This window comes from Sceloporus undulatus, chromosome 2 (genome assembly GCF_019175285.1).
Source record: "Sceloporus undulatus isolate JIND9_A2432 ecotype Alabama chromosome 2, SceUnd_v1.1, whole genome shotgun sequence".
Taxonomy (NCBI): domain Eukaryota; kingdom Metazoa; phylum Chordata; class Lepidosauria; order Squamata; family Phrynosomatidae; genus Sceloporus; species Sceloporus undulatus.
This window is the reverse complement of record NC_056523.1, coordinates 1411661-1439035: the sequence shown is the minus strand read 5'-3', so window position 1 is coordinate 1439035 and position 27375 is coordinate 1411661. Positions and strand designations below refer to the sequence as shown.

Here is a 27375-nt window from a genome sequence, read left to right as displayed (position 1 = left end):
AGAATCATGCTGGACAACCTACATGTGCCTAGAGAAGTGTTTTCGCTTGTAATCTCTAGCTCTTTCAACACAAATGTATAGTTAACTTCCAGCAAAATTTCTCTGGAGGAAGTAGGGACCTAAGGATTCATAAAGAGAATATGTTAATCAAATCTGCCAATGATCAAAACTGCAAAAGTCAAAGCTGCAGATCTGGAGGGACAACTGTAAGAAGAAAAGTGCAGAAACCAAATATCCAATCACGGATCAATCCCAAATGCTTTTTTAACTCCTTTAACCTGCAAATCTGAAGAGTCATAGAAAATCTTTTAAAAAAATCATATGCTGGCTTTATAGGAATTTGGCATCCCAAATCCCAAAATGACCTCAGGTTTGCTCCATCATCCTTTCCAGGTTTTTCCACAACTTGCTTTGGCATTTCTGTGCTGTAATAAATGACTAAAGGAAATAATCCTGGAAAGAATTATCCCGCAAAGAGTAAGTAAAGGGATGAAAGTCTTCTCATAGGCTTTCAAAACATTTGTGTAAGAGATGAATCTGAATCCTAACTCTAGTTCAGCAAGTGTATTGTTTTATATTGTATCGTATTATATTGTACTATTGTGTTATAGGAGGGTGATTTTAAGAGAATTTTAACAGTTGGAATTTGTATGATTGTATGTAATTTTGTTGTAATCCCGCCTCAATCCTAGGGAGAGGTGGGAAATAGAAATAATACATCATCATCATCATCATCATCATTATTATTATTATTAGAATTTGCTGTGATGGAACACAAAAATCTCCAAAAGTACTAAAGGAAAATTTAACCAAAGCTGAGTCACAGCTAAAATATTGAATCGGTGAAAGAACTGTTGTGTGGCATGACATTTTTATTGTGTTTTTTTAACTCAGCACCCAGAAATACAGTTATAACATTGGGGGGAAAATCCTTGTCATTGCAGACAAAGCCCATTTGCTCAGGTCGCTACATGTCCACATGAGTGGTCCTTTGTCCCTTTGAAGAGAAGTAACAAGTTGCTCATTTCAGGGATCTGTCCTGGGCCCAGTAATGTTCAACTTCTTTTCAAGTAACTTGGGTGAAGGAACTGAAGAAATAGGACATAGAGATTAGATTCATAGCATCATAAAGTTCAAAGGGACCGTCAAAGGCCATCCAATCCAACCCCCTTGGGACATTCAGGATTACAGAATCAAAGCACTCTCTGTGACAGAAGGCCATCCAGCCTCTGCTTACAACATTCCAAAGGAGGAGACAGCCCCACACTCTGAGGCAGCATCTTCTACTGCTGAACACTCTTATACCATCAGGAAGTTTTTTCTCACATTTTGGTGGAACCTCTTTTCCTTATTTTGAACCCTGTAGTCTTTCTGTAGCTTGCTCGTGGGTTGAACTAGATGATCCTTGGGAGTCCCATCTACCCCTGAAAATTCTAAGATTTTAAGTTCTGCCAGCATGCCATACACATCTCCTTTCTCCTGGATCTGGGTCTGCAATGTAAATTAAATTTCACCTTCTTCAGGATGTTTGTCCATGTATTGGATATTACAATATCAATAAATGCTCCATATTGCCATTATTCCGTCGCTCTGATTGAGCCATTGTCAATATTCTGCCACTACTGGAGCACTTCCCATATTCCATGCGTTTATATGCTTTCTCCTTGGTATGATGCCTTCCACATGATCCAATGTCACAGAAATTTTGTCCATACAAGTATATATGGCTTCCCTCCTGTGTGGCTTCCTCGATGTGAAGTAAGAACATTATTTGCACTGACGCTCTTTCCATAATCCATGCCTTTATTTCTCTCCTGTGTGCATTCGCTGATGTGAACGTAAATGTCCACGCTGAGTGAAACACTTCCCACATTCGGCACACTGATACGGCTTCTCCCCTGTGTGGATTCTTTGATGTATAGTCAGGTATCTGTTGTTCGTGAAGCTCTTTCCGCAATCCACACATTCATATGGCCTCTCCCCTCGGTGAGTTCGCTGATGGTATTCACAGGACTGGCTACTGCTGAAGCATTTCCCACATTCCGTGCACTGAAATGGTTTCTCCCCCGTGTGGGTCCTTTGGTGTACAGTCAAATTACCACTAACAAGAAAACTTTTTCCACATTCCAGGCATTGGTATGGTCTCTCTCCCGTGTGGGTTCTTTGGTGTACTGTCAGTTGACAACGAACGCTGAAGCCCTTTCCACATTCCACGCAAGTATACGGTTTTTCGCCAGTATGGATTCTTTGATGCTTAGCCCATGATCCGTTATCACCGAAGCTCTTCCCACATTCCAAGCATTTGTAAGGTTTCTCCCCTGTGTGGGTTCTTTGGTGCACTGTCAATGCGCTGCCGTTATTGAAGCTCTTCCCACACTGCACACACTGGTAGGGTTTCTCCCCTGTGTGGGTTCTCTGGTGTAAAATCAGATTTCCTCTCTGACTGAAGCCCTTGCCGCACTCCGTGCACCGGTATGGCTTCTCCCCTGTGTGGATTCTTTGGTGTGAACGGAGCTGTCCATTGTTACAGAAGCTTCTCCCGCATTCCGTGCACATATAGGGTTTCTCCCCTGTGTGGGTTCTTTGATGTGCACGGAGATGGACCTGGTGAATGAATCTCTTTCCGCAGTCGCTGCATTTGTACGGTTTCTCCCCTGTGTGAATGATCTGATGTGAACACAGGTTTCCTCTCTGAGTGAAGCTCTTCCCACACTCCAGGCACTGATATGGTCTCTCCCCTGTGTGGGTTCTGTGATGGGAATGTAGTTGTTCCTTCTGCCTGAAGCTCTTTCCACATTGTGTGCATTTGTATGGCTTCTCCCTCATGGGAACTCTAAAGAGCATCTTTATGTCTGGTGTACATTTGCACACACTTCCACAGAGAGAACACTGTCCCTGATCTGACTGTGAGTTCAGGGGTTCATCAACAGAAACCTGAGAATCAAATGAGTTCTCCTCCTTCTTTGGAAGGTTTCCCACAAGAGGTTCAGTTATTGCCCATGATTCCACAGATGGTTCCCCATACTTCTCACTCTCCTGATCATTACCTGTTTGACAAAAGAAGAAAAAGATTCCATAAGAAGAAAAGTGCAGAAACCAAATATCCAATCACGGATCAATCCCAAATGCTTTTTTAACTCCTTTAACTAATTCTATTTTATATTACTACCTACTGTATACAAGTAGATTGTACACCACTGGCAGGTTTTATATTTTATATTTTTATTGATTTGATTATCTATATGTACAGTGCTGTGTACATGTACAGCGCTATAGAAATAAACTATTATAATAATAATAATAACAATAACAATAATCCTAGACTCTCCTTGTTCCTTTTAACAGGCCTTTCCTTCACCTCATTTGAAATGGCAGAGGACTACAGATACTGTGGATGCTAATAAGACCAATCAATGGGTCCCAGGGAAAATCAAGCTGAACCATCCCTAGACACCAAGATGACTAAATTTAGGTTGTAGTACTTTGGCCACATCAAGAGAAAAGAACACTCACAGGAAAAGACAATAATGCTTGGAAAAGTAGAGGGCAGTAGAAAGAGAGGAGGACCGCATACCAGATGGATAGACTCAGTCAGGGAGGTCATAGGCCTGTTACTCCCATGGACTTGCCCTCCTCCACCCAAGTTGACACTTGATAACAATTTAATATTAAAAAGGGATGTTTTTGGCAGGGAGCAGAAAGGGTACCCCCAGTGCAGGAAACTAGTCATGCCATAGATCTGGGAATCTCAAGGACACTTAGTTAAGATTGGCATCTGCATAATCCTTTCACATAGGAGTGTAATGGTGGGCGATAGATCAGGTGTTTGCCAGAAAGCTGGGGACCAAAGGGCGCTTCCATCTGGAGATTACACCTCTTTGTGTAGAACATTTGCATCGATGGTCCTTCCATTTCTGCACATCTCTGTCTTCCTGGAAAATCCACTTATACAACTGAGAAACTAACTCACAACACATTTTACCCTATAAATATAAAAATACCCGCTTGGGTGATTCCAATTCATTTCAGTTGAAATCAGGAAGAACCTCTATCACATCCAAATTAGACTCCTTAGTATTACTGGCTGTGCCACAAAGAACAGTATTAGGCCCCATATGATAGACTGGACGTCTGCTTCTGGAACCAGTAAAGTATTACCCACAGCAATCTTTTAATTTGCTGTCTGCTACCCTTTATATTTTTGATCAGGGATTCCCAAATTTTTGTTATTCCAAGTGTTTTGGACTTCATCTCCCAGAAGCCCCAGCCAGCTTGCTCAACAGCCAGGAATTCTAGGAGCTGTAGTCCCAAACATTTGGAAGACCAAAGTTTGGGAATCAATGTCTTAGATCTTGTGTGCCTGTTGATTACCCTTTTAATTAATAAATTAAACTAACCTGGAATATGCCTCTGGCGATCTTGGATTCAGAACCACTATTCATAGGCTTGCATCCCAGCTTCTTAGAGTTACCCAAAGCCTTCTCACTGCTTCTTATTCAGCTAAATTTATTTCCCCGTTGAATACAATTGTGGATGACCTTCTTGGACCCTAGCATTTTGGGTAATAGGCCTGAGCTGAGACAGAACAAAAAGAAGGCCAAGGTAAATCCTAAGAAGGCAAAAGGGATTCTTACCCTGAGCGGCTGCAATTCCATCACCCTCCATGATCTCCAGAATACAGATTTCTCTGGCCTGGATCCAGATTCCAATTGCCCTTGGTGAAATGCAAAACCACCTTCTCAAAGGATGCCAGATTCTGAAAGGAGGGGGAAAATTACAACAAATTTGCAATTAGAAATAATTCCCCACACCAAGTTTGCTTACAGAAATAATCATCACACCCTCCAGCATTTCGCAAAGGAAAACCAGACACATGTGGCCATGAAGCATCAGAGTGTGATCAAGACAACAAAATGTATTATTGGGGAAGAATGCACAAAGTAGGAGAGACTGTGGCAGTTTGCTTTTGTCTGAGCCTCTTGGGAAGAGCAAGATTGTGTCCCTTCCTCTTCACTCTCTCCTGCTGAGCTACTGAAAACCACACCATATAAGGAAAGACTTAGGGAGCTAGGTATGTTTAGCCTGGGAAAGAGATATTTAAGAAGTGATATGACAGCTCTGTTTAAATATTTGAAGGGGTGTCCCATTGAGGAGGGAGCAAGCTTGCTTTCTGCTGTTCCAGAGACTAGAACGTGGAACAATGGATGCAAGCTACAGCCTCAATCTGAATCTGAGCAGCTGCACCAGGTGACAAATTGGGATTGCAGGGGATGGCAGCTCCCGTTGTCGCTGCAAAGACTGCTGAAAATCCATGGCAAAAGGTGAGTTATTTGAATGCAAGTTAGGGAGGAACAGGGTGACCCGATGTCTTCCTTTTCCTGGTCATGTCCTATACACTGGTGTTCTGTCCAGGAGGAATTTCAAAATGACCTTCATTTTTGAGCAGGGCTAAGAAGCATGCATTTATACAGTGGGCCCTCCACATTCACTGGGGTTAGGGACACAGGGCCCCCGCAAAAGTGGAAAAACCATAAATAAACTATTTTTTTACGTGAGATGGCACCTCTCTAGGAATCTCTAGGTCATCCAGGGCAACTCTGTGGTCAACGTCTGCCACACACTGACCCTAGAATTGCACTGGAGGAGCTACAAATGCCTAGTGGAGTGTTCTCTCTAGGAATGTCTAGGTTCTTCAGTGCGACATTTGGTTAAAGTTTATCATAAGGTTGTACTGGAGGACTTAGATATTCCTAGAGAGAACATATTAATACAATCTGTGAATAATCAAATCTGCAAACCTGAAGGGACGACTGTACTTCTATTAGCGTTCCAAGCTTTTATTTGGTTATGCGCTACATTTTTCTTGACTACCCTACATTTTGAAGTGCCTTGTCCTCCTTTGTGGTTAGAACATCTGGACACCTTGGGGAGGAAGCCCTGAACTGAGTGCAGGCATCGTGAAGTCTTTCTGCACCTGATTTGGGGTTTTGGCCCTGCCTCATGTAAATAGGACGCAGTGAGCCTGGGGGAAGATTGGACTAATTTCTCCATGCAGACAAGCCCTGGGACTCAAAGGTGCATTACATTTCTCAAGAAGTCCCTGCACTGTTCCATCTGGGAAAAACTTTTAGATGCTGTGCAGGGAAAAACTTGCCAACTGTAGTTCAAGTGAAAGCATTGTCATGTGCCTTCATGTTGTATCTGATCTATGGCAATCCTAAGGCAAACCTATCATGGGGTTTCCTTGGAAAGCTTCTTCAGAGGGGGTTTGCCATTGCCTCCTCCTGAGGCTGAGAGAGTGTAGCTGCCCAAGATCACCCAGCAGAAACCTCAAAGAGTCCAACCCCAGTCATTTAAGGTTCCTTTGTTGTAAATGTCATTCTGTAGACTCTCTGTATTTGCTGGGGTTTGGTTCCAGGACCCCTCGTGAATACCAAAATCCCTGGAGGCTCAAGTCATATATATTATTGTGGGGCCTTTGGTATCTGCTGGGGTTTGGTTCCAGGAACATCCATGGATACCAAAATCCTGGATGCTCAAGTCTTATTATACACAACGTGGTAATAAAATGGCAACCCTTCTACAGATAGCGGATGCAGAATCCATAGATACAGAGGGTCGACTGTATTTCCAAATCCAGGAAACATATTCAGGGGTTGCCATGCTAAAGGATCTGAACTTTTATTACTAGTTTCTCCTTGTCCTTTGTCCCTAGTTTCCATAATAAGACAGCTACAACTGGATATAGCACAGTCTACAGAAGGCACACCCTTTCCAGCTCTCAAATAAAGGACGCTTTATCATAAGAGATTCCCAGGTAACTCTATTTTTCTCCCTCCAGGCCAGATCCCACTACTCCCCTTCCAGAAATAGGAGAGAGAGTGCATCTCCACTATAGAAATAATGCTGTCTGACATCACTTTAGCTACATAATCCTGGGATCTGCAGTTTTACAAGGTCTTTAGTTTTCTCTGGGTGCAACTACACTTCAGAAATAAAGATGTTCGACACCTCTTTAGCTGCCATGGCTCCATCCTACACAATCTTGGGGTTTGTAGTTTTGCAAGATCTTGAGCCTTCTCTGGGTGCATTTACACTTCAGAAATAATGCCGTCCGACACCCTTCGACTGCCATGGCTCCATCCCACAAAATCTTAGGATCTATAGTTTTGTGAGTGACCAGCAGAGAAGGCTAAAGATCCTGTAAAACTAGAAATCCCAGGATTCCTTAGGATGGAGCGTTAGCACTGTAGGTGGTATCAAACGGCATCATTTCTACAGTGTAGTCACACTCATTTGGGCTGTAAGCAGCCACAGCTAAACGTTGTCAGGGGCAGTCGAGTTGACTGTACAGCAAACTACAGCAAACCCCCAAATCCAGCAATACCTTTACTGGGCCAACACAAAATGCATCATGCAAGCTTCCGACGCTCCACCGGTTTCTTCCTCAGGCGCAGGTGCTAAAAATCACACAGGAGGAGGAGGAGGAGGAGGAGAAGAAGAAGAAATTAGGATGTTTAGAGCCACTGGCTTGTTGCTGTTGTTGCTGCTGTTGTTGTCATCTAAGATGGCGTGGGCCTTCTGAAGGGCTCTCCCTGGGAGCAGAGGCCGCTCTCTCTAGGGCCATGTGGGCTCTGGCAGACAAAGAGCCCTGCCCTCCAGGCTCCTGCTGGTTCCCAAACTTACTTGGTCCGCCAGGTGTTTGAGACTTCAACTCCCAGGATGCTTAGCATGTGTCCACTGTGACTGGGGCTTCTGGGAGCTGGAGTCCAAAACAGCTGGAGGACCAAAGCTTGGGAGTCACTGCATAAAATCTCACCTCCATTACCAACAGGGAAAAAGTAACTTCCCCTGAGATCCAGCCTCTCTAGGAAGCTTCAGTCCCCGTCCTTTGGGTTCCTGGAGGACTGTGATGGACTCACCCCTCCCTGAATGCACAGCCTCTCTAGGAAGCTCTACTCGCTGATCTATAACGCCTGGAAGACTGAGGTCCTACCTGCAATGCCTCTCTAGGAAGCGAAGCTCTCTGATCTTTTTAATCCCTGGAAGACCAGAAAAAGCACACTTCCCGCCTCTTATCTGCAGAGCCTCTCTAGGACGCTGAGCGCTCTGGTTTCTTAATCTTTGGAGCAGACGCCTCTTCCTACTCGCAGAGCCTCTCTAGGAAGCTGAGTTCTGTTATCCCTGGAGGACTGAGGATGTGACACCTCCCTCTTCCTCTCTCCCCAGCTGCAGAGCCTCTCTAGGATGCTTAACTCTCTCTTCTTTGAACTCCTGGAGGGCTGAGGGGAAGACACCTCCCTCCCTGCAGAGTAGGCCCTAGGGACCTGAGTTCTAGTCTTTTAATGCCCTTTCTAAGAATCTGAGCGCTCTTCTTTTAATCCCTGGAGGACAGAAGGGCAGGCCTCTCCCTCCCCAGACTCCTACCTGCGCAGCCTCTCTAGGAACCTGAGCTCGGTTCTCTTCATGTCCTCTCTAGGAAGCTGAGCTCTCTGGTTTCTTTAAACCCTTGGAGGACAGAGGAGCAGAAACCTCCCTCTTCCTGCTTACAGAGCCTCTCTAGGAAGCTGGCCTCTGTTGTTATAATGCCTCTCTAGGAATCTGACCTTTGTTCTTTTAATCCCTGGAGAACTGAGGGAGAGGCACCTCCTTCCTCCCATTTTCTGAACTTCAGGGCCTATCTAGGAAGCAGGACTCTATGTTCTTTTAAATCTTGGAAGACTGAAGGGCAGAACCCCCCCCCCCCCTTTTCCCCTTTACTGAGTGGCAAACCCTTTTTTGAATCATAGGATCCTAGACTTGGAAGAGACCCCAAGAAGGGCCCTGATCCAGTCCAACCCCATTCTGCCATGCAGGAACTCTCAGTCAAAGCTTCCTCAACAGCTGGCCATCCAGCCTCTGTTTAAGCAACTAAACGTAACCCTAATTGAATAAAAATAATTGTAACTTATTTCAACTCTCAAAATTACCATTAAAACCAACCAAAGAATCTTTCAGTCCTTCTAATACTTTTAAGATGTTTATTTTGGCATGAAGGGGGTCCAGGAAGCTTTGTGCCAAATAGAAACATGTTAGGCTGCATCCACACTGCAGAAATAATCCATTTTGACACCCCTGTAACAGCCCTGGCTCAGTGCTAGGGAATCCTGGGAATTATAGTTTTCTGTGACATTTAACCTTCTCTCTCAGCAAACTCTGGTGTGACAACAAACTACAATTCCCAGGATTTCATAGCACTGGTCCATGGCAGTTAAAACGGTATGAGACTGGATTGTCTCTGGAGTGAAGATGCAGCCTGAGTTGGGTCCAAGACACACTGCAGAAATAATCCAGTTTGAGACTGCTTTAGCTGCCCTGGCTCAGTGCTAGGGAATCATGGGAATTGTAGTTTGCTGTGACATATATATGTGTGTGTGTGTGCGTGAGAGACAGTGTATATTTATGTGTCTGTATGTGTATGTGCATATATATATATATGTATATATTATGTGTGTGTATATGTATCTGTGTCTGTCTGTGTGTGTGTATGTGTATATATGTATATATATATATATATATATATATATATATATATATACACACACATACGCACCTTGAAGTCTGAAGAATAGCCAGCCCAAGACAATAGGACTCTGCCCTGGCTGAGCTTTCCCTGAGGGTGGGGGGCGACCACTCTTCTCTCTCTGATTGGCTGAAAACTGTTAGTGTGACTCCCAACAGGATTGGTTGTTCTGTAGCCTCGCTCTCAGAGTTAGGGCCACTGTTGCCAATTCCAGGGGTTTGTCCGGGAAATTGGGCTTTTCAGGGCTGGAGCTGAAATGTGCAAAAGTCCCTGAATCTCCAGGGAATAGAGCCAGACACGGAAATCACATGGAAAGCACTCAAAAATCCCGATTTCCATGTGAAAGTCACAAAATTGGCAACAGTGTTGCTTGCATGCATTGCTCCTGGTCCTAGCCTCTGGAACAGCAGAAAACAAGCTTCCTCAATATGACATCCTTTCAAATATTTAAACAGGGCTCTCATATCACCTCTTAACCTTCTTTTCTCCAGGCTAAACATCCCCAGCTCCCTAAGTTGTTCCTTGTAGGGCATGGTTTCCAGACCCTTCACCATTTTAGTCGCCCTCCTTTGGACACGCTCCAGTTTTTCAATGTCCTTTCTGAATTGTGGTGCCCAGAACTGGACACAATATTCCAGGTGGGGTCTGACCAGAGCAGAATACAGTGGCACTATTTCATTGTCCAAAAGGTGGAAAAGGCAACAATGGGTTCAGCCATTTTAGATCTGATCCTAACCAACAGGGATGACCTGGTTAATGGGGTGCAAGTGGTGGGATCCTTAGATGGAAGTGACCATAATCTATCCATATTAAGCGCCCCCTCTCCCAAATATCCCAGATCTCTCTGGGGGGGGTCAGATATCTCATTGCCCCCCACCATTCATGCCCCATTATCCCCCACCCCAAATTCCAAAGGGGGAAGGTAGTAGGGGAGGCAGTGCCCCCCAAAACAGCCCCCTCCCTGCCTTCGACCACCGGAAGTGCCCTCTCCCACTTCCGCCCAAAGAGCCCCTGGTCAAGCAGTGTCAGCACAACTGCTGGGGTCCAACAACCACTGTCAGCAACTCAAACGAGCCCTAGTGGTTAAATCAGACCTTTGAGCAGAGCTAGCAATTTTAGAAGCAGAACCGTGATTCCAAAGGCAGTTGAGATAATAGCAGCTGGATGTCTTCCAGGAACTGAAGCAATCAGGAACCTCCAGGGACACACAGCAAACCGATGCCAGACTTCTTCTGATAAACCACCAGAGAAGCCAAGTCTCCCAAAGTGCTCTTTATTCACAGTGCTATAATACAAATAAAAATCTCTCCAAACTCTACAACGCATACCAAACCAACTCCTACTACAAACCCACAGGCTATCATTTGCAACCCCTGGGTTTATATAGACTCCAGACCATGTGGTCTCCCAAACCCAGTGAGTTCAGGTGTGTAACCATGACATGTGTCCCCTGTGTAATCCAGTGTAATTCATCACCCATGGCTACGTGCACTTGGACACCAAAGTGTCCTTGAGCCAATGAGCATCAGTTGTGCTAATCAACCTTGTCCCTCTGCTGAATGCTCATGGTCAAACACACACACATCAAGCATTTCCTTGTGTGCTGTGTTTTAACCCTTGACACTCTGACAAGCAGCTCCCCCCCAGAAAGAGAGGGGGAAAGGGGAGGGGCCAAGGTCCCTGGAGCCCCACTTCTGGTCCCAAAATGGCACCCCCTGTGGCCTGTCGTACCATAGAGAGGAGGAGTGGTGGAAGACTGTCATAGAATCATAAAAACGTAAGAGACCCAAGGGCCATCCAGTCCAACCCCATTCTGCCATGCAGGAGCTCTCATTCAAAGCATTTCCAACAGAATGCCATCCAGCCTCTGCTTAAAGACTTCCAAGGAAGGAGACTCCACCAAAACCTCCATTGAGGGAGTTTGTTCCACTGTCGAACAGCCCTTACTGTCAGGAAGTTCCTCCTAATGTTGAGCTGGAATTCCTTTTCCTGGAGCTTACATCCATTGTTCCGTTTTCTAGTCTTTGGAGCAGCAGAAAACAAGCCTGCTCCCTCCTCAATGTGACCCCCCTTCAAATACCGTTCTCATGACCACTTCATGGCTTCCCCAAGGCAGAGGAAGGTAAAGAAGCAACGGCTGATGCTAGAAGCCACAGAACATCTGATCAATATTGGGGCCATAAAAACCATACTCCTTTGGAAAGAACAAAAGATGCTCATTCCAATCTTCTTCAATTGTACATTTAAAACAAACAAAAACAAATTGTAGAGTGTGGTGCTAGAGCTGAAATGGGTCAGTTAGTTTGTGAAACAATACAGGTCCAGACTGGAGACTCCTGACAATTCTGGAGGCACTTCATCTCCAGGATTTTCGTGTGTCCCTGTTCTTGGTTGTAGACTGCTTCTGTTCCCCAACCCACCCACTTCATCACAAGTATCTACACATTGCTTACCAGGGGAAACCTTTTCCATACAAGGTTCTGCCATTCAGTTCAGTTCAGAAAATGAACATTCACAGGTAAATGTTCCCTTTTAATCAACCCCCCAGTAAAGAACCCATTGGGGTGTCTCTTTCTCTCTCTCTCTTTGTGTCTCTAACATCCCTCCTTTTTTGTCCTCAGGAATAAAACCTCAACCACCCCCACAGTTACCCTGAATGTCTCCCCCTTTTACCTCTTCCTCCTTGCCATGAACACTTATGACCCCCTTCTTTCCTTCCAATTTCTACCAAATACTCAGTCCTTTTAGTTCTCGTCATTTGGTCCTGTAGCAGATTAATTTAAAAGCCAGAATCATAACCAGACTGGAAAGGAAAACATAGTTTATTGCTGCAGCGTCCCCAGAAGGAAATACATTCAAATTACTGGGGTCCAGATTTCAAAGTGAACCACTACTCTGAACAAAGAAGGTTTCATATGAATTTAAACATATAGGCCCCTTCGCCCTTATTGGATATCCCAATGTATGTCTCTATCCCTCGATCCAATTGTTATCGATATATTTAGTTTCATCGTCCCCAAACTGTCTCTTGCAGTGCTTCCTTTATTTGGGTTTAAAATCTTGAGTGAGGAGCTGTTTCCAAATGGTTTTCCATTCCGGAACAGAGGATGTTACTCCAAATTAATGTGACGTCATGATGACGTCGCTTTGATTGACAGCCGAAAAAGGTGAGTGCAAACGAAATAAAGCTAAAACCGGGTTATATATACACCGATTCATTCTTGAATAGGAACGAAAGCAGATCATTTACAGCGATTCAGTTGGTACATGAGAACGAAGAAAAAAAAGCGATTTGGAACGCGGGATAACACCTGTGTTATTTTGAATCGGATTTAACGGAACCGGTGTATTTTCAATTGTTGTAAATCATAAGTGAGACCCCCCCCCATCTCTCTTCCTGGCAACCTTTGCTCTCAATACATTTTAGTACTGTATTTTCCAACTCCTGGGCATGAATCCCAATTCAAATCTAGCCTCTACAGTCCTCCAGATGTTTTGGACTTCAATTCCCAGAATTCCTGACTGTCAGCCAAGCTAGCTGGGGCTTCTGGTAGTTGAAGTCCAAAATACCTGGAAGGCCAAAAGTTATCCACATCCCTGCCTCTCTGGGAAATAGAGTACAATTATCCACACTTCCTGGCTCTCTAGGAAGTAGTTCTCTGCTCTTTCCACTCTTGGAAGTCGTGCTCATTTCCTTTAGAGCAATCATTCACTCTTCCTGCCTCTCTAGGATCTGGAGCTCTGTTCCTTGAGAGCAATTATCCACACTTCCTGCCGCTCTAGGAAGCCACACTCGCTCCTCTCAAGCCAATTGTCATACTTTCTGCCTCTCTAGAAAGTAACACTCAGGACCATTTCCCACAATCACTGCCTCTCTAGGAAGTAGCACTCAGTCCCTTTAGATAAATGAGGCACACTTCCTGCCTCTCTAGGAATTGTCGACATTTCCTGTCCCTCTAGGAAGTGGGCATCTGTTCCTTTTAGAGCAATCGGTCAGACTTCCTGTCTCTCTAGGAAGTAGCACTCGTTTCTTTTTGACTAATTCTCCACGCTTACTTCCTGTTAGTTTCTTCCGGCCTGTCTAGGAGTGAGAGCGTCTCTTTCCCCCTGGAGGACTGAAAGGAGGAATGGCCATACAGTCCTCCAAGGAAGAGCACTGAAAACTGTTTCCTAGAGAGGCAGTAACTTTGGGGGGCTGATTTTTTTGGGGGGGAGGGGAAGGTTTGAGCAGAAAGCACTCCGCCTCTAACTATATCCTTTTCCCTTTCAGTTATTTCCAGTTCTGCTCCTTTGGAGAGGCGGAAGGAAAGAAGGAAGGAAGGAAGGAAGGAAGGAAGGGGGTCTTTGGAGACAGCAGCAGGAAAGGTAAAAATGCAAACCTAGTACTCTGTTTTATTTTGCGTTTAAAAGAGGGACGTCCTAAAACAAAGGACAGCGCTTACCGATAGGAAAGCCATGCTTGCCCATAGGGAAAGCATAGCTGCCCATAGGGAACCATTGGAGATTGCTGCCCATAGAGAAACATAGGGATTACTTGCCCATAGAGAATCAAGTGGACTATTTCCTCTTAGAGAAACACAGCGCTTACGAGAGTCCACACAGGAGAAGCCATACAAAAATGCCAGCCTTGTGGGAAACGTTTCGCTTTGCCTTCAGCATTAGAGACACATCCTATGTTTCCCCCTAAAGGGAAATAATCCCCATGATTCTCTATGGGCAAGCAATTCCCAATGTGTCCCTATAGGCAAGCAATCTGCAATGATTCTCTATGGGCAAATAATCCCTGTGTTTCCCTATGGGCAGGCAATCTGCAATGATTCTCTATGGGCCATCTTCACAACTGCCCTGTGCCTGAGGTTCAAAAGGCATAACTGGACAGTTGCCCCTCCACATTTGCAGCTTTGGTTTTTGCGGATTTGTTTATTTGCAGTTCTGATTCCTATTTTTAAATCATTGTTTTAAATGAATGTTTTAATTTGATCGTTGTGTAACACTTTATTCTCCTTTGGGGAAATTTATTTATATTCCATTTCATTTCAAGGATCTATATCCCAGCTTTCTCCCAGAGTGGGATGGGGGTGTACTTGGTTGAGGAGGAATGAGATCTCCTGGATCTGGGATAGAGAGATCCCTACATGGACATCAGAATGGAGGACGATGGGAAGGTGGCTTCTCCAGGTAAGAGATCATTTTCTTCACTTGGTATTTGTCTTTCCTCTTGTGCCTTGAGTCCCTCTACTGGGAGGAAGGCGGGGTATAAATAAACTTAATAGTAAACATAATAATAATAATGTTCTTAGAAACCACTCTCCTTGCCAGAAGATGTCAAAGAAACCTGCTAAGGAGGAAGGTCCCTAATAGCAAGGAAGTGTTATAAAATGAAAACCGTTTTTGTACACGAGGGGCTAAGTTGAAACAAGCTTTATTTATATACCGCTTCATACCACTTAAGCAGTGTCTAAGTGGTTTACAACTGTAAGCTAATTTCCCCCAACAATGTGGGTACTCATTTTAGCGACCTCCTCGGAAGGATGCAAGCCTGAGTTGAGCTTGAGCCCTTTTGCTGGTCTTGAACTTGCAACCTTGTGGTTTTGAGTGAGTGGCTGCAGTGCAGGAATTTAACCACTGCGCCACCAGGACAGCAGAAGAATGGGGCTTGCACTGGAGGGCCCTTCTCCGTCCCTGGCATGGCTGGAGCGCTTGACAGGTGGGAGGAGACGGAAGGAGGCCAGGGGCGGGGAAGGCAGGCCGAGGGCAGATTCGAATCTGCTTGGTCCACATTTAGGCTGAATCGATTTATTTGAAAATAAATTGATTCAGCCCAAAAGAACCTGAAAAAACCAGCGTCTTTTTGACGTGGGTTAAATGGGCAAAAAGTATGCCCCCCGCTTTAGTGATTCATATTAAGTGGGAACCATGCTCTTTTAAAACAGATAGTATCAAATCATGATCCTGTTTAAACTATAGTGGGAATGAGACCTTGGTATCTCAGAGTCTGGGTGAGATACTGAAATCATGTTCACACCTCGTACCCAGCGGGATGGTCTCAGCCTTCCATCCTTTTGTATGTCGATAAAATGAGTACCCCGCTTGTTGGGGACAACTGGCTTACAGATTTTACAATTGTAGACGTAGTAGTCATGGGCGACTTCAACTATCCTGATATTTGTTGGAAATCAAACTCAGCCAAAACATTAAGGTCTAGCAAAGTCCTCACATGCCTGGAAGACAATTTCATTGTCCAAAAGGTAGAAAAGGCAACAATGGGTTCAGCCATTTTAGATCTGATCCTAACCAACAGGGATGACCTGGTTAATGGGTGCAAGTGGTGGGATCCTTAGATGGGGGTGACCATGTTCTTCTGGAGTTTGTTATACAGTGCAAAGGAGAAGCCAGGCATAGTCACATACACATTTCCCGCATATCAGACTTTAGGAAAGCTGATTTCAATAAACTCCCGTGATCAGGAATAGTAGAATCTGTCAGGGATGATGGGAGTTGTAGCTCTTCACCTCTGGCTTGAACTCACCACCTGGTTGTGCACCGCGCTGACCAGTTTTGGCCAGTGGTTATAGCTTAGCAAGAGTTACAGAGAACAGGCTGAAGACCCTGACAAACTCTCTAAGCCTTCTCACTCTTGCTTCCACAGAAGTCTTCACCCTTCTTCAGGATCCAGTTGGTTCTTGTAGCTTCACCCAAGACACCAGACAACTCAGTAGTCTTAAATAAAAGATCTACAGTACTTTATTCTACTATATACAGCTCCAATACAACAATACTCTACTCCTCACTCTACTACCCACAAAATACATTGGGATTCATAGTCATTATTATAGTCAATGCATGGTACCACCCACTGTTGTCTGTTTCCACCCAGTAGGCGTGTACATCATTCTCATTGGTTCTCTTGGTTCATCCTACAATTAATGATTTCATCATCTCAGCCTTGACCACTTAACAATTCTCAGGTGTGTCCAATTATCCACTTTACATTTCTTGTCCTTGGCATTCAGGACTTGTTAATTGTATTACCATTTACACCTGTGTGGTTTCCAATTGGCTTCTGCTGAGTCATCCTGACTCTCACATACATGTTTTATTTCATTTACTGTATATCCCATGTTGCTTTTTCCTTAACAGAATCATAGAGTTGGTAGAGACCACAAGGGCCATCCAGTCCAACCCCATTCTGTCATGCAGGAAATGTCAATCAAAGCATCACTGACAGATGGCCATCCAGCCTCTGTTTAAACACCTCCAAGGAAGGAGACTCCACTACTATTCGTTGAGGGAGTGTGTTCCACTGCCAAACAGCCCTTACAGTCAGGAAGTTCCTCCTAATGTTGAGGTGGAATCTCTTTTCTTGTAGTTTGCATCCATTGTTCCATGTTATAGTCTCTGGAGCAGCAGAAAACAAGCTTGCTCCATCCTATGATTCTATTCTAACTGTTCACTATGAAGTGGTATAGAAAGTTAAATGCTAATGCTATTGCTTTCCCTGCACACTGCAGCTCCTTATTAGTTTCCTCCCTCTCTCTGTGGTGTCTGTGTGTGGATTACGGAAAGTACTTAACTTTTGAACACTTTTCTCTCAACTCTCAACTCTCACTCTCTGCTTAATGACAGTTTCAAATTGCTTTTAATTCCAGACTGAATATCCTTGCAAATTTGCTAAGATCTGTTTGACACTGCACAAATATTCATAGAATCATAGAATCGTAGAGTTGGAAGAGACCGCAAGGGCCCTGATCCAGTCCAACCCCATTCTGCCATGCAGGAAATCCAAATCAAAGCATCCCCGACAGATGGCCATCCAGCCTCTGTTTGAAGACCTCCAAGGAAGGAGACTCCACTACACTCCGAGGAAGAAGTGTGTTCCACTGTCGAACAGCCCTTACTGTCAGGAATTTCCTCCTAATCTTGAGGTGGAATCTCTTTTCCTGTAGCTTGCATCCATTTTTCCGGTTTGTAGTCTCTGGAGCAACAGAAAACAAGCTTTCTCCCTCCTCAATATGACATCCTTTCAAATATTTAAACAGGGCTATCATATCACCTCTTAACCTTCTCTTCTCCAGGCTAAACATCCCCAGCTCCTTAAGGCGTTCCTCATAGGACATGGTTTCCAGACCCTTCACCATTTTAGTCCTCCTCCTTTGGACACGCTCCAGTTTCTCAATGTCCTTTTTGACTTGTGGTGCCCAGAACTGGACACAATATTCCAGGATGGGCCTGATCAGAGCAGAATAGAGTGGCACTATGACTTCCTTTGAACTAGACATTAAACTTCTATTGATGCACCTAAAATTGCATTGGCCTTGTTAGCTGCTGCATCGCACTGTTGACTCATATTCAACTTATGGTCTACTTGGACTCCTAGATCCCTTTCACACGTAGTTTCATTCAGCCAGATGTCACCCATCCTATATCTATGCATGTCATTTTTCTGTCCTAAGTGCAGTAACTTACATTTCTCCGTGTTGAATTTCATTTTGTTAGCTTTGGCCCAGCTTTCTAGTCTATTCAGATCATTTTGAATCTTGATCCTGTCCTCTGGAGTATTAGCTATTCCCCCTAATTTGGTGTCATCTGCAAATTTGATAAGTATGCCCCCAATTCTGTCATCCAAGTCATTGATAAAGATGTTGAATAGCACTGGGCCCAGGACAGAGCCCTGTGGGACCCCACTGGTCACTTTTCTCCAGGATGAAAAAGAGCCATTGCTGACCATCCTTTGGGTTCGTCCGGTCAACCAATTACAAATCCATGTAACAGTTGCCTTGTCTAGCCCACATTTTACAAGCTTGTTTGCAAGAATATCATGGGGAACTTTGTCAAAGGCCTTACTGGAATCAAGATATACTATGTCCACCGCATTCTTATCTAACAAGCTGGTAATTTTATCAAAAAAAAAAAAAAAAAAAGAGATCATGCTGCATGTTCAGTAAAATCCCCCTTTTAGAGAGTTAGGTGTGAATGCAGGGGTTTTTGCATGTACCTGATGTGCATGATGTACTGTTTTGTCAAAGTAACAAGATCCCTGATATGCACATGGATGAATCTAGTCATACAGTGGGGCCTGCTGGGGTTTGGTTCTAGGACACCCATGGATACTAAAATCCATGTGTGGATTCTCAAGTTCCATTAAATATAATGGCATAGTAAAACGGTGTCCCTTGTAAAAAACAAAAAAAAAACAAATTTAAGGTTTGTGTTATAGAATTAATCTTTTTGGCATATTTACAAGCTGCAGGTGGTTAAATCTGTGGGTAAAGAATCCATGGATATAGAGGGCTGTCTGTCTGTTCTGAGGGAATACCTGATAACACTATGACCCACTTACAGTAAGTCACAACCCTAATCTATTTAGCTTCCAAGCTCTGAATTCCTAAATATTAAACATTATGTTCACAACTCCTAATGGGATTTTCTTTCCTTTTTTACTCAAACAGGTAACAAGCGATATAGTGAGGATGATTGGGAAGGAGCTCTGTCAGAAAGGAACAAGAATAAACCAGGAAAAGAGACTTTGGAATATCAAAAGAAAGGACAAATGAACAAAGGAAAGCAATCAAAGAAAGGAATGGAGGACTTGTTTGCTTCTCAGGATTCTGACACATGTGAAATCCTGACCATCCTGGAAAATGTCACAAGTGAAAGCAGAGAAGAGTGTTGTTTCAGTGCAAAAAAATTCAGAAGTAAATGGCATTTAAGACAGAAAAGAATCCACCCAAAGGTGAAACCCTGTAAATGCATGGAATGTGGAAAGAACTTCATTAATAGTGGAAATCTAAAGTTACATCAAAGAACTCACACAGGAGAAAAACCATATGCTTGCATGGAATGTGGAAAGCGCTTCAGTCAGAGTGGGCATCTTCAGTCCCATCAGAGAACCCACACAGGGGAGAAACCTTATGAGTGCATGGGATGCGGGAAGTGCTTCAGTCAGAAAGAACATCTCCGTTCACATCAGAGAACCCACACAGGGGAGAAACCTTATAAATGCACTGAATGTGGAAGGAGCTTCAGTCAGAATGGAAATTTGCGGTCACATCAGAGAACCCATACAGGAGAGAACCCATATGAGTGCAAGTCACATGAAGTAAAACCACATACAAGAATAAAACCATATACATGCATGGAATGTGGAAAGAGCTTCTGTCAGAATGTTAATCTGCGTTCACATCAGAGAAGCCACACAGGGGAGAAACCTTACAAATGCATGGACTGTGGAAAGAGCTTCACTAGTAGTTCATCATGTTTGATACACCAGAGAACCCACACAGGGCATAAACCTTATAAATGTATGGAATGTGGAAAGAGCTTCAGTTTGAGTGGATCATTTATTAAACACCAAAGAACCCACACAGGGGAGAAACCTTATAAGTGCCCAGAATGTGGAAAGAGCTTCAGTATCAGTGGAAATTTACGTTCACATCAAAGAACCCACACAGGGGAGAAACCTTTTAAATGTATAGAATGTGGGAAAAGTTTCAGTACAAAAGGAGGTCTAGATGTACATCGAAGAATCCACACAGGAGAAAAACCATACATGTGCATGGAATGTGGAAAGAGCTACAATTCAAGGTCACATCTACATAGACATCAAAGAATCCACACAGGGGAGAAACCACATAAATGCACAGAATGTGGAAGGGGCTTCCGCCAGAAAGAACAACTCCGTTCACATGAGAGGACCCACACGGGGGAGAAACCATATAAATGTCTGGAATGTGGGAAAGGCTTCAGTCACAGTGGAAGTCGAACTTTACATCAAAGAATCCACACAGGAGAGAAACCTTATGAATGTACGGAATGTGGAAAGTGCTTCAGTATCAGAGAAAATCTGCGCTCCCATCAAAGAATCCACACAGGGGAGAAACCTTACAAATGTCTGGAATGTGGGAAGAGCTTCAATCGGAACGAACATCTGCGTTTACATCAGAGAACCCACATGGGACCAAAACATTAATTGCATTAATTGTGGTAAGATTGTCAGTAGTAGTTCATCTTTGATATATTAATAATTTGCATGGAGGTGAAACCATATAAATGTATGGACTATGAAAAGACCTTCCATAATAGCGGAAAACTATCAAAGAACCCACAGAGGGACGAAACCTTATAAATGAATTGAATGTGGAAAGAGCATCTGTCAGAATGGTACTTTGAGGATTGGCAGGGGTCATTCCATGCGCTGAATACTCTGTGATTGTCACCTGCACTTTTGCTTGAAGGCACTACAAGTATATGTACTTGTACAGCTGTTCGTAAAGTTTTTCTTTTTAATTTTTTAAATTTCCTTATAGCATTAGAATTCAAAGATGTAGCCATGTTAGTCTGTAGAATCAGGGGCCTGTTACAGACTGCCAAAATAAAGCTGCTTTGAGTCTCTTTGGAGGTATGCTGTTTAAATGATGCATGGGTCCTAAGAGTCCGGAGGTCGCGCCAAAGCCACACTCCATTCCTAAGCACTGGAGTGCAGCTTTGGTGTGGCTTCCGGATTCTTAGGATGCATGCATCATTTAAATAGCATGCCTCCAAAGAGACCCAAAGCAGCTTTATTTTGGCAGTCTGTAACAGGCCAGTATGTAGAGAGATTTTGTTGCACCTTTGAAACTCACTGAACGAAAGAAATTGGCAGCATGAGCTTTCCTAGACCTCAGTCTACTTCCTCAGATGTTAACTGTAATAAGTAAAATTTCATGAGTTATATAATAAGTTTTTATTTTCTTCCAAGATGTTCTTCAATATTCTAAGCTGCTCTTTAGATTGTGTGTTAACATTAACGTTAATAAATAATAAATACTTTAATTATATTTCTTCTTTTATGCCTTCCTGTGTTTCTTTCTCAGTGTGGTGAGGCATAATTTCTTACGCTTAACAACTTCTTTACTTGGTATTGTAATTAGTGTATTTCTTCAGTGCATACAGTGCTCTACAGGCTAATGGTTATTCCAGCTCAGACATCAGAAGGGCTGCCTGGCTTCTTCCTTGGAGGTCTTTAAGCAGAGGCTGGATGGCCATCTGTCAATGGAGATGCTTTGATTGTGATTTCCTGCATGGCAGAAGGGGGGTTGGACTGGATCAGGGCCCTTGCGGTCTCTTCCAACTCTAGGGCTCTGTGATTCCTGGCAGAGGTTGGTGCATTGGATTGTGTCCTTGTGCACTGTAATGGTTTCAGGACAAATAGGATTGCCTGCCATCTGTCCCTCCCAGTCTGGCAGGGACAAGTGTAATTGTCAACGCACTTTTTCAGCTGTTTTAAAAATGTCCCAGTTTCTGCCTCCTTTCCTCCGTTTCCTCTTCTTTCCTCATCATATTTCCATTGCTACAAAATGAGGAATGCCTTAATTGTGGATTCCTGCATGGCACTCTATGGCCGTTTTGGGCCCTTCATCAATAAAGGGAGGCACTGTTCTGAGCCTACAAGACCTGAGCTCTGCTGCGGATGACTGGGGCTTTTGTAGGTCTGGAAGACCATATTCCAGGTGGATGGACTCAATTAAGGAAGCCATGGCTGCCCTGAGATTGCAAGACCTGAGCAGAGCTAGACCATGGGGGTTTGGTCATTTGCAGTTTTGATTATGATGGTCCTCCAGTGTAACTCTGCTAGAGGTTGACCATAGAGTTGTGCTGGAGGACCTAGAGGTTCCTAGAGAAAACACTTCTTGAGGCATTTGTAGGTCTTCCAGCACCAGCAGGATTCTGTGTTCAGTGCCATAGAGTTGCCCTGGAGGACCTGGGGATTCCTAGAGAGGTGTCCTTTAGTTAGAAAGGATCATGGCTTATTTATTTGGGCCCTTCATCCCTCGCCCCAGTGAATGTGGAGGGAGCATGTGCTTTGAGTATTCTCAAGCCACAGATGCTTGACTTTGTGGATGAGGGCTGGTTGTAGGAAACCGGGAGGGGGGCTTCATTACTTGTGCCAAAGGCAGAGAGAAGGCCAGCCGCCTGAGAGAGGAAAGGCACCGGCTGGGAAGGCCTAAGCTCTGTGTTTCTGAATCATGGGAGACATTTCAGGGTGGAATCGTTCCTGCAGCCAGCCAGCCCTTCCGATTTGAGACTGTTCAGAGAGAACGCTTCTCTAGGCGTTTGTAGGTCTTCCAGCACAATTCTGTGGTTGACGCCTGGCAGGTCTTGACCATAGAGTCGCGCTGGAGGACCTGGCGGTTCCTAGAGAGGCCTTCTCTCAGGCTAAAAAATAGTGTTTTTAAAAAACCTGCGGGTTTCCTCACACTCAAGTAGCCCTCCCTTCCTTTAATTAGCCTCACTTCCTGCCTCTCTAGGAGGCAGAACTCTTCTTTCCCGCAGCAGCAGGAGGAGGAATGGCAGCGTAGTCCTCCAAGGGAAGACAAGAGCTGGATGCTGTTTCCTAGAGAGGCAGGAAGAGAGGGGGGAAGGGAGGAGGGCAGAGACAGCCCCCCATTATAGTCTCCTCCATCGTCCATTCCCATTACATTTCCTGGGGGGGGGGTCTTTGGAGAGGGCAGCAGGAAGAGGTAAGGAAACAACAACAACAACAATAATAAGGCAGTCACATTGTTTGCCTTTAACTGAACTGATTTTAATTCTGCATTTGAAAATGCCAAAAGAGATAAAGGCCTTTGCTGGGGAGAAGGTTGCCATCATCCTATAGATATCACTATTACAGCCGACCTTCTGGATCCACACGTTCGGCGTCTATAGGGTCAGCCGTTCATGGCTTGAACATATTCCCTCCATGAAAAGTTGACCATAGAGTTGCCCTGGAGGACTTGGCAGTCTCCCCTCTTCCGTGGTGGCCCTTCAGACGTCTCCCCAGTCAATGTGGGGGGCTCACTGTAGGGCCACTGCTCCCTCAACCTAGAATCCCAAAGCTGGAAGGGTCCCCCAAAGGCCATCCAGTCCAACCCCTTCTGCCATATTGGGAAAGTGGGCATCCAGCCTCTCTTTGAAAGCCCCCAAAGAAGGAGACCACCACGCTCCCTCCTCTCCCATCCAAAGGGGCAAAAGAGGCAGAGATAACACCCTCCTCCCCCCCCCCCTTTTCTCTCCCTGCAGGTTTAGACATGGCGCTGGAGGTCCGACCCAGTTCCTCTTCTCTGTGGGTCGGAAGAGAAAGAGTCGCCCCAGAGCCTTCTCTTCCCATGGCCTTTAGCTTCATCTGGCACCAACCGGACCAAGTAAGATGGCGGCAAACTCGGCTGGTCTGTCATTGCTGACATGACTTTTTAGCCTATTATTATCCTTGTCATTATTCTAATATTTGTACTATATTATATAGGTCAGGATGTACCAATATGTCCCCTCTAGGAATGTAGTATATATTTTATACTAATAATTATACAACAACAATAAACAACAACAACAAAAACAATATAACACCCTTTGTACCAATGTAATAATAACAAGAACAACAACACTGACAATATTTGTTTATAACACCCTTTCCACCGATATAATAATAATAATAATGTTTATTTATAACCCTCCCCACCAATAATAATGATAATGATAATAATAGTGTCGTACAGAAATATTGTTAAGTCCCCTCCCCTGCAATTGCAAAAACAAGAGGTGACGAAAAGTGGTTATTGTTTTCCTCTCTCTTCCTTTCAGCACTTGGCTGCCTTTGAGGAAGTGGCTGTCTATTTCACCAAAGGAGAGTGGGACCTCTTGGACAGTGGCCAGCGGGCTCTTTATGAGGAGGTCATGATGGAGAATTATGGGCACGTGGTATCCCTCGGTAAGGGACCCCTTTCCTTTTAATGGGCCAATTAGTCCCTCGTTTTGGCTGATGCTCTCCCATATTTTTATCAGTCATGGAATCCTAGAAGTGGAAAGGGACCTCCAAAGGTCATCCAGTCCAACCCCCACTTGAGATGCAGGAAGGCACAGTCAGAGCACTCCCAATGGATGGACAGATGGAAGCTGGCCTGAAAACTCCACACCTTCATTAGTTATAGATTTGGAGGTGACCTCCCAAGGTCATCCATTCCAACCCCCTTTTGCCATGTAGGAATATACAGAGCCCTAGAGTTGGAAGGGATCACCCTGCTGTCTCCCGCATCTGTCCCAGGAAGGAAAGGTGTTACTTTGCTTGCCATCAACCCCAGGTCCTAGAAAGTAAACAGAGTCTTAAACAATATCCCCTTTAGCCCATCTGTTCCCTCATTTGCCTATCATTCCAATACTAGTTCTCTTCCGATTTCTCTTGACTTCCCTATATTGCTATTCCACGACATTGGTCTTCCCCTTTCCCCACCTATCCTTTATAATGGCAGACCCATAAACTTCTGGATTGTGACTGAAGTTTATGGGTATGACACCCAATCAGTATACACCAATATATCATTGTTATATCAAAATGTTTATATTATATCATTTTATACCAAAATATATTCTTTAGTGTCATCTTATCCTTTATGATCTAGGATTACCAAACTCAACTCTTTTCCCTTCTATTTAATCCGTATAGTTTCCCAGACTTTCCTCTAATCTGCCCTTTCTTTTTGTCTGGATAAATGGAACCGTAGATTTGGAAGGGATCCCTAAATGCCATCCAGTCCAACCCCCTTCTGCCTTGCAAAGAAGACACTTCTGTGTCTTTTAATGTCAGGAAGTTCTTCCTAATATTTAGGTGGAATCTCTTTTCCTGTAGTTTGCATCCTTTGCTCCTTGTCCTAGTCTCTGGAGGAGCAGAAAGAAAGCTTGCTCTATTCTCAACGTGACACTTGGTTTAAAAATTTGAAGGGGTGTCATATTGAGGATGGAGCAAGCTTGTTTTCTGCTTCTCCAGAGAATAGGAACAGGAACAATGGATTCAAATTAAGGGGAAAGAGATTCCACCTAAACATTAGGAAGAACTCCCTGTCAGTCAGAGCTGTTCAACAGTGGAAGACGCTGCCTCAGAGGGTAATGGAGTCTCCTCCTTTAGAGATCTTTAAACACAGGCTAATAATAATAATAATAATAATAATAATAATAATAATGGGATAACAAAGACCAGTTTGGGGTTCAGTAGTCAAATGTAAACTATGGCTTCACTGCAGAAATAATCTGGTTTGACACTGCTTTAACTCCCATGGCTCGATGCTATGGGATCCTGGGAACTGCAGTTTGTTGTGGGACCACAGCTTTCTGACAAAGAAAGACTGAATGTTTCACAAAACTGCAAATCCCAGAATTCTATGGCACGGAGCCATGGCAGCTAAGGCAGTGTCATGCTGGAGTATTTCTGCAGTGCGGACACAGCCTCTGAGTCTCTGGATGCTTTGCCCAGACGATTGACTAGCTTCCCTCTTTTTTCTCTGGAAGAGCTGCCCAAACCTGACCTCATCGCCCGCTTGGAAGCAGGAGACGCTCCTTTCGTCTAGCGCTGCAAGAAGGAAAGAGAGACGCGGTTTCCTGCTTGAGACGTGCGATGGGACCATTTCTCGTCTGGGAATGGAGTGGATCCCGGATTTAATTTTTCAGATCCTATTTAAGTCAAAAACTTGGGCATGCAGAGAAACCGTCTGGCACCAGGTTTGATGAGACTATACAGTAGATCTGGCTGGATGTTTCCACTCAGGCTACATCCACACTGAAGAATTTATCCAGTTTAACACAACAAACTACAAATCCCAGGGATTCTATAAGCATTGTGCCATGGCAGTTGTAGCGGTGTAAAACATTATTCTTGCAGTGCAGACAGAGCCCATGTTAATCAAAGGAAAGGCTTTGGTTTGCTTTAAGAAAGATTGGGACACACCTGTTATATTTTTTGAGACTACAATGGGGGAATGTATCAGTTCTGTAACTTTGATTTGATGTTTAGGTTGGACTGGAAGCCCATGGGGGGGCCCTTCCAAGTCTAGGATCCTATGTATTCCTGCATGGCAAAACGGGGTTGGACTGGGTGGCCCTTGAGGGTCCCTTCCAAGTCTAGGATCCTATGTATTCCTCCATGGCAAAACGGGGTTGGACTGGGTGCCCCTTGGGGGTCCCTTCCAAGTCTAGGATCCTATCTATTCCTGCATGGCAGAAGGAGATTGGACTGGGTGGTCCTTGGGGGTCCTTTCCAACTCTAGTATTTGGTGAGTCTCTGATATCCCTTATACTACTACTACTACTAATAATAATAATAATTTAAAACACATTGGTCAAAACACACATCAATTTAAAAAGACAAATAAAATGTACACATAGCTTAAAGGTAATTTTATACACAATATTTTTAAAAATAATTTTGTGTATGAAATAAAGTTTGCATGCGCTGAAACATCAGGAAAAGGAAAGACGCCACTATCTCTCAGCCACTCGTGGAGGATTTTGGAATATTTTGGATTTTGGATAAGGTAGAGTCAACCAGCACTTTTGAAATATGTAATGATGAATTTGCTTGTTTATTTTGTATTCTTATGTTGCTGGTTATGTTATTTTTTGTGTGTTTTAAAAATGTTTTAGGTATTCAAATGTATGTATTTAATAAAAATATATTTTTTAAAAAAGCAATAACCTGAGGCCTACAAAGGAGTGGGTTAGGGACTCTTTTCCCCAGGCAATAAGTCATCCTCCGCAGCATCTATATCCACACTGGGCAGTTACACCAGTGTGATAACCATGTTGAACCATCACAGCTTAGTCCTATGGGGTCTTGGGATTTATAGTATGGGGAATTCTCAAATGGGGTTTGAATACCCGCAATTTTCTGTTCTCGCCAGGGAGTATGGAACGGATGGATGGATGGATGTCTAGACTGGTTGAGTCTCCCTTCTTTTCTGAAATGTTTGGGACCAGAAGTGTTTTGGATTCCATCTTTCCATGTCTACCTTTCTTTCTATCTATTTCTC

General features: G+C 44.0%; 3 protein-coding genes across 8 annotated transcripts; 2 read left to right on the top strand and 1 right to left on the bottom strand.

Annotated features, from left to right (window-relative positions):
• Nucleotides 1–854: 854 nt before the first annotated feature.
• LOC121923002 (zinc finger protein with KRAB and SCAN domains 7-like) lies at nucleotides 855–8512 on the bottom strand. 5 transcript variants are annotated; one of them, XM_042453060.1, is made up of 4 exons: nucleotides 8428–8512; nucleotides 7388–7460; nucleotides 4635–4756; nucleotides 855–3047 (listed from the first exon to the last, which is right to left on the bottom strand). In XM_042453060.1, the coding sequence occupies exons 3-4, from the start codon at nucleotides 4663–4665 to the stop codon at nucleotides 1804–1806; spliced, it is 1275 nt and encodes a 424-aa protein (XP_042308994.1). In that variant the 5' UTR covers nucleotides 4666–4756; nucleotides 7388–7460; nucleotides 8428–8512; the 3' UTR covers nucleotides 855–1803. The 5 variants fall into 5 exon arrangements, with proteins under 5 accessions (XP_042308994.1, XP_042308996.1, XP_042308995.1 ...); XM_042453062.1 differs by lacking the exon at nucleotides 8428–8512 and adding an exon at nucleotides 7997–8326; XM_042453061.1 differs by lacking the exon at nucleotides 8428–8512 and adding an exon at nucleotides 7820–7939.
• A 5153-nt stretch (nucleotides 8513–13665) lies between these two features.
• On the top strand, nucleotides 13666–20953 carry LOC121922988 (zinc finger protein 471-like). Of its 2 annotated transcripts, none has more exons than XM_042453035.1 (4): nucleotides 13666–13743; nucleotides 13833–13927; nucleotides 14604–14740; nucleotides 19012–20953. In XM_042453035.1, the coding sequence occupies exons 3-4, from the start codon at nucleotides 14698–14700 to the stop codon at nucleotides 20529–20531; spliced, it is 1563 nt and encodes a 520-aa protein (XP_042308969.1). In that variant the 5' UTR covers nucleotides 13666–13743; nucleotides 13833–13927; nucleotides 14604–14697; the 3' UTR covers nucleotides 20532–20953. The 2 variants fall into 2 exon arrangements, with proteins under 2 accessions (XP_042308969.1, XP_042308970.1); XM_042453036.1 differs by lacking the exon at nucleotides 13666–13743 and adding an exon at nucleotides 18807–18903 and having other exon boundaries at nucleotides 13754–13927.
• A 2007-nt stretch (nucleotides 20954–22960) lies between these two features.
• Nucleotides 22961–27048, top strand: LOC121923050 (zinc finger protein 92 homolog). The gene is made up of 4 exons (XM_042453176.1): nucleotides 22961–23061; nucleotides 23603–23724; nucleotides 24161–24287; nucleotides 25859–27048. Exons 2-4 carry the CDS (start codon nucleotides 23611–23613, stop codon nucleotides 25915–25917), a joined length of 300 nt encoding a protein of 99 aa, XP_042309110.1. The 5' UTR covers nucleotides 22961–23061; nucleotides 23603–23610; the 3' UTR covers nucleotides 25918–27048.
• Nucleotides 27049–27375: the final 327 nt, after the last annotated feature.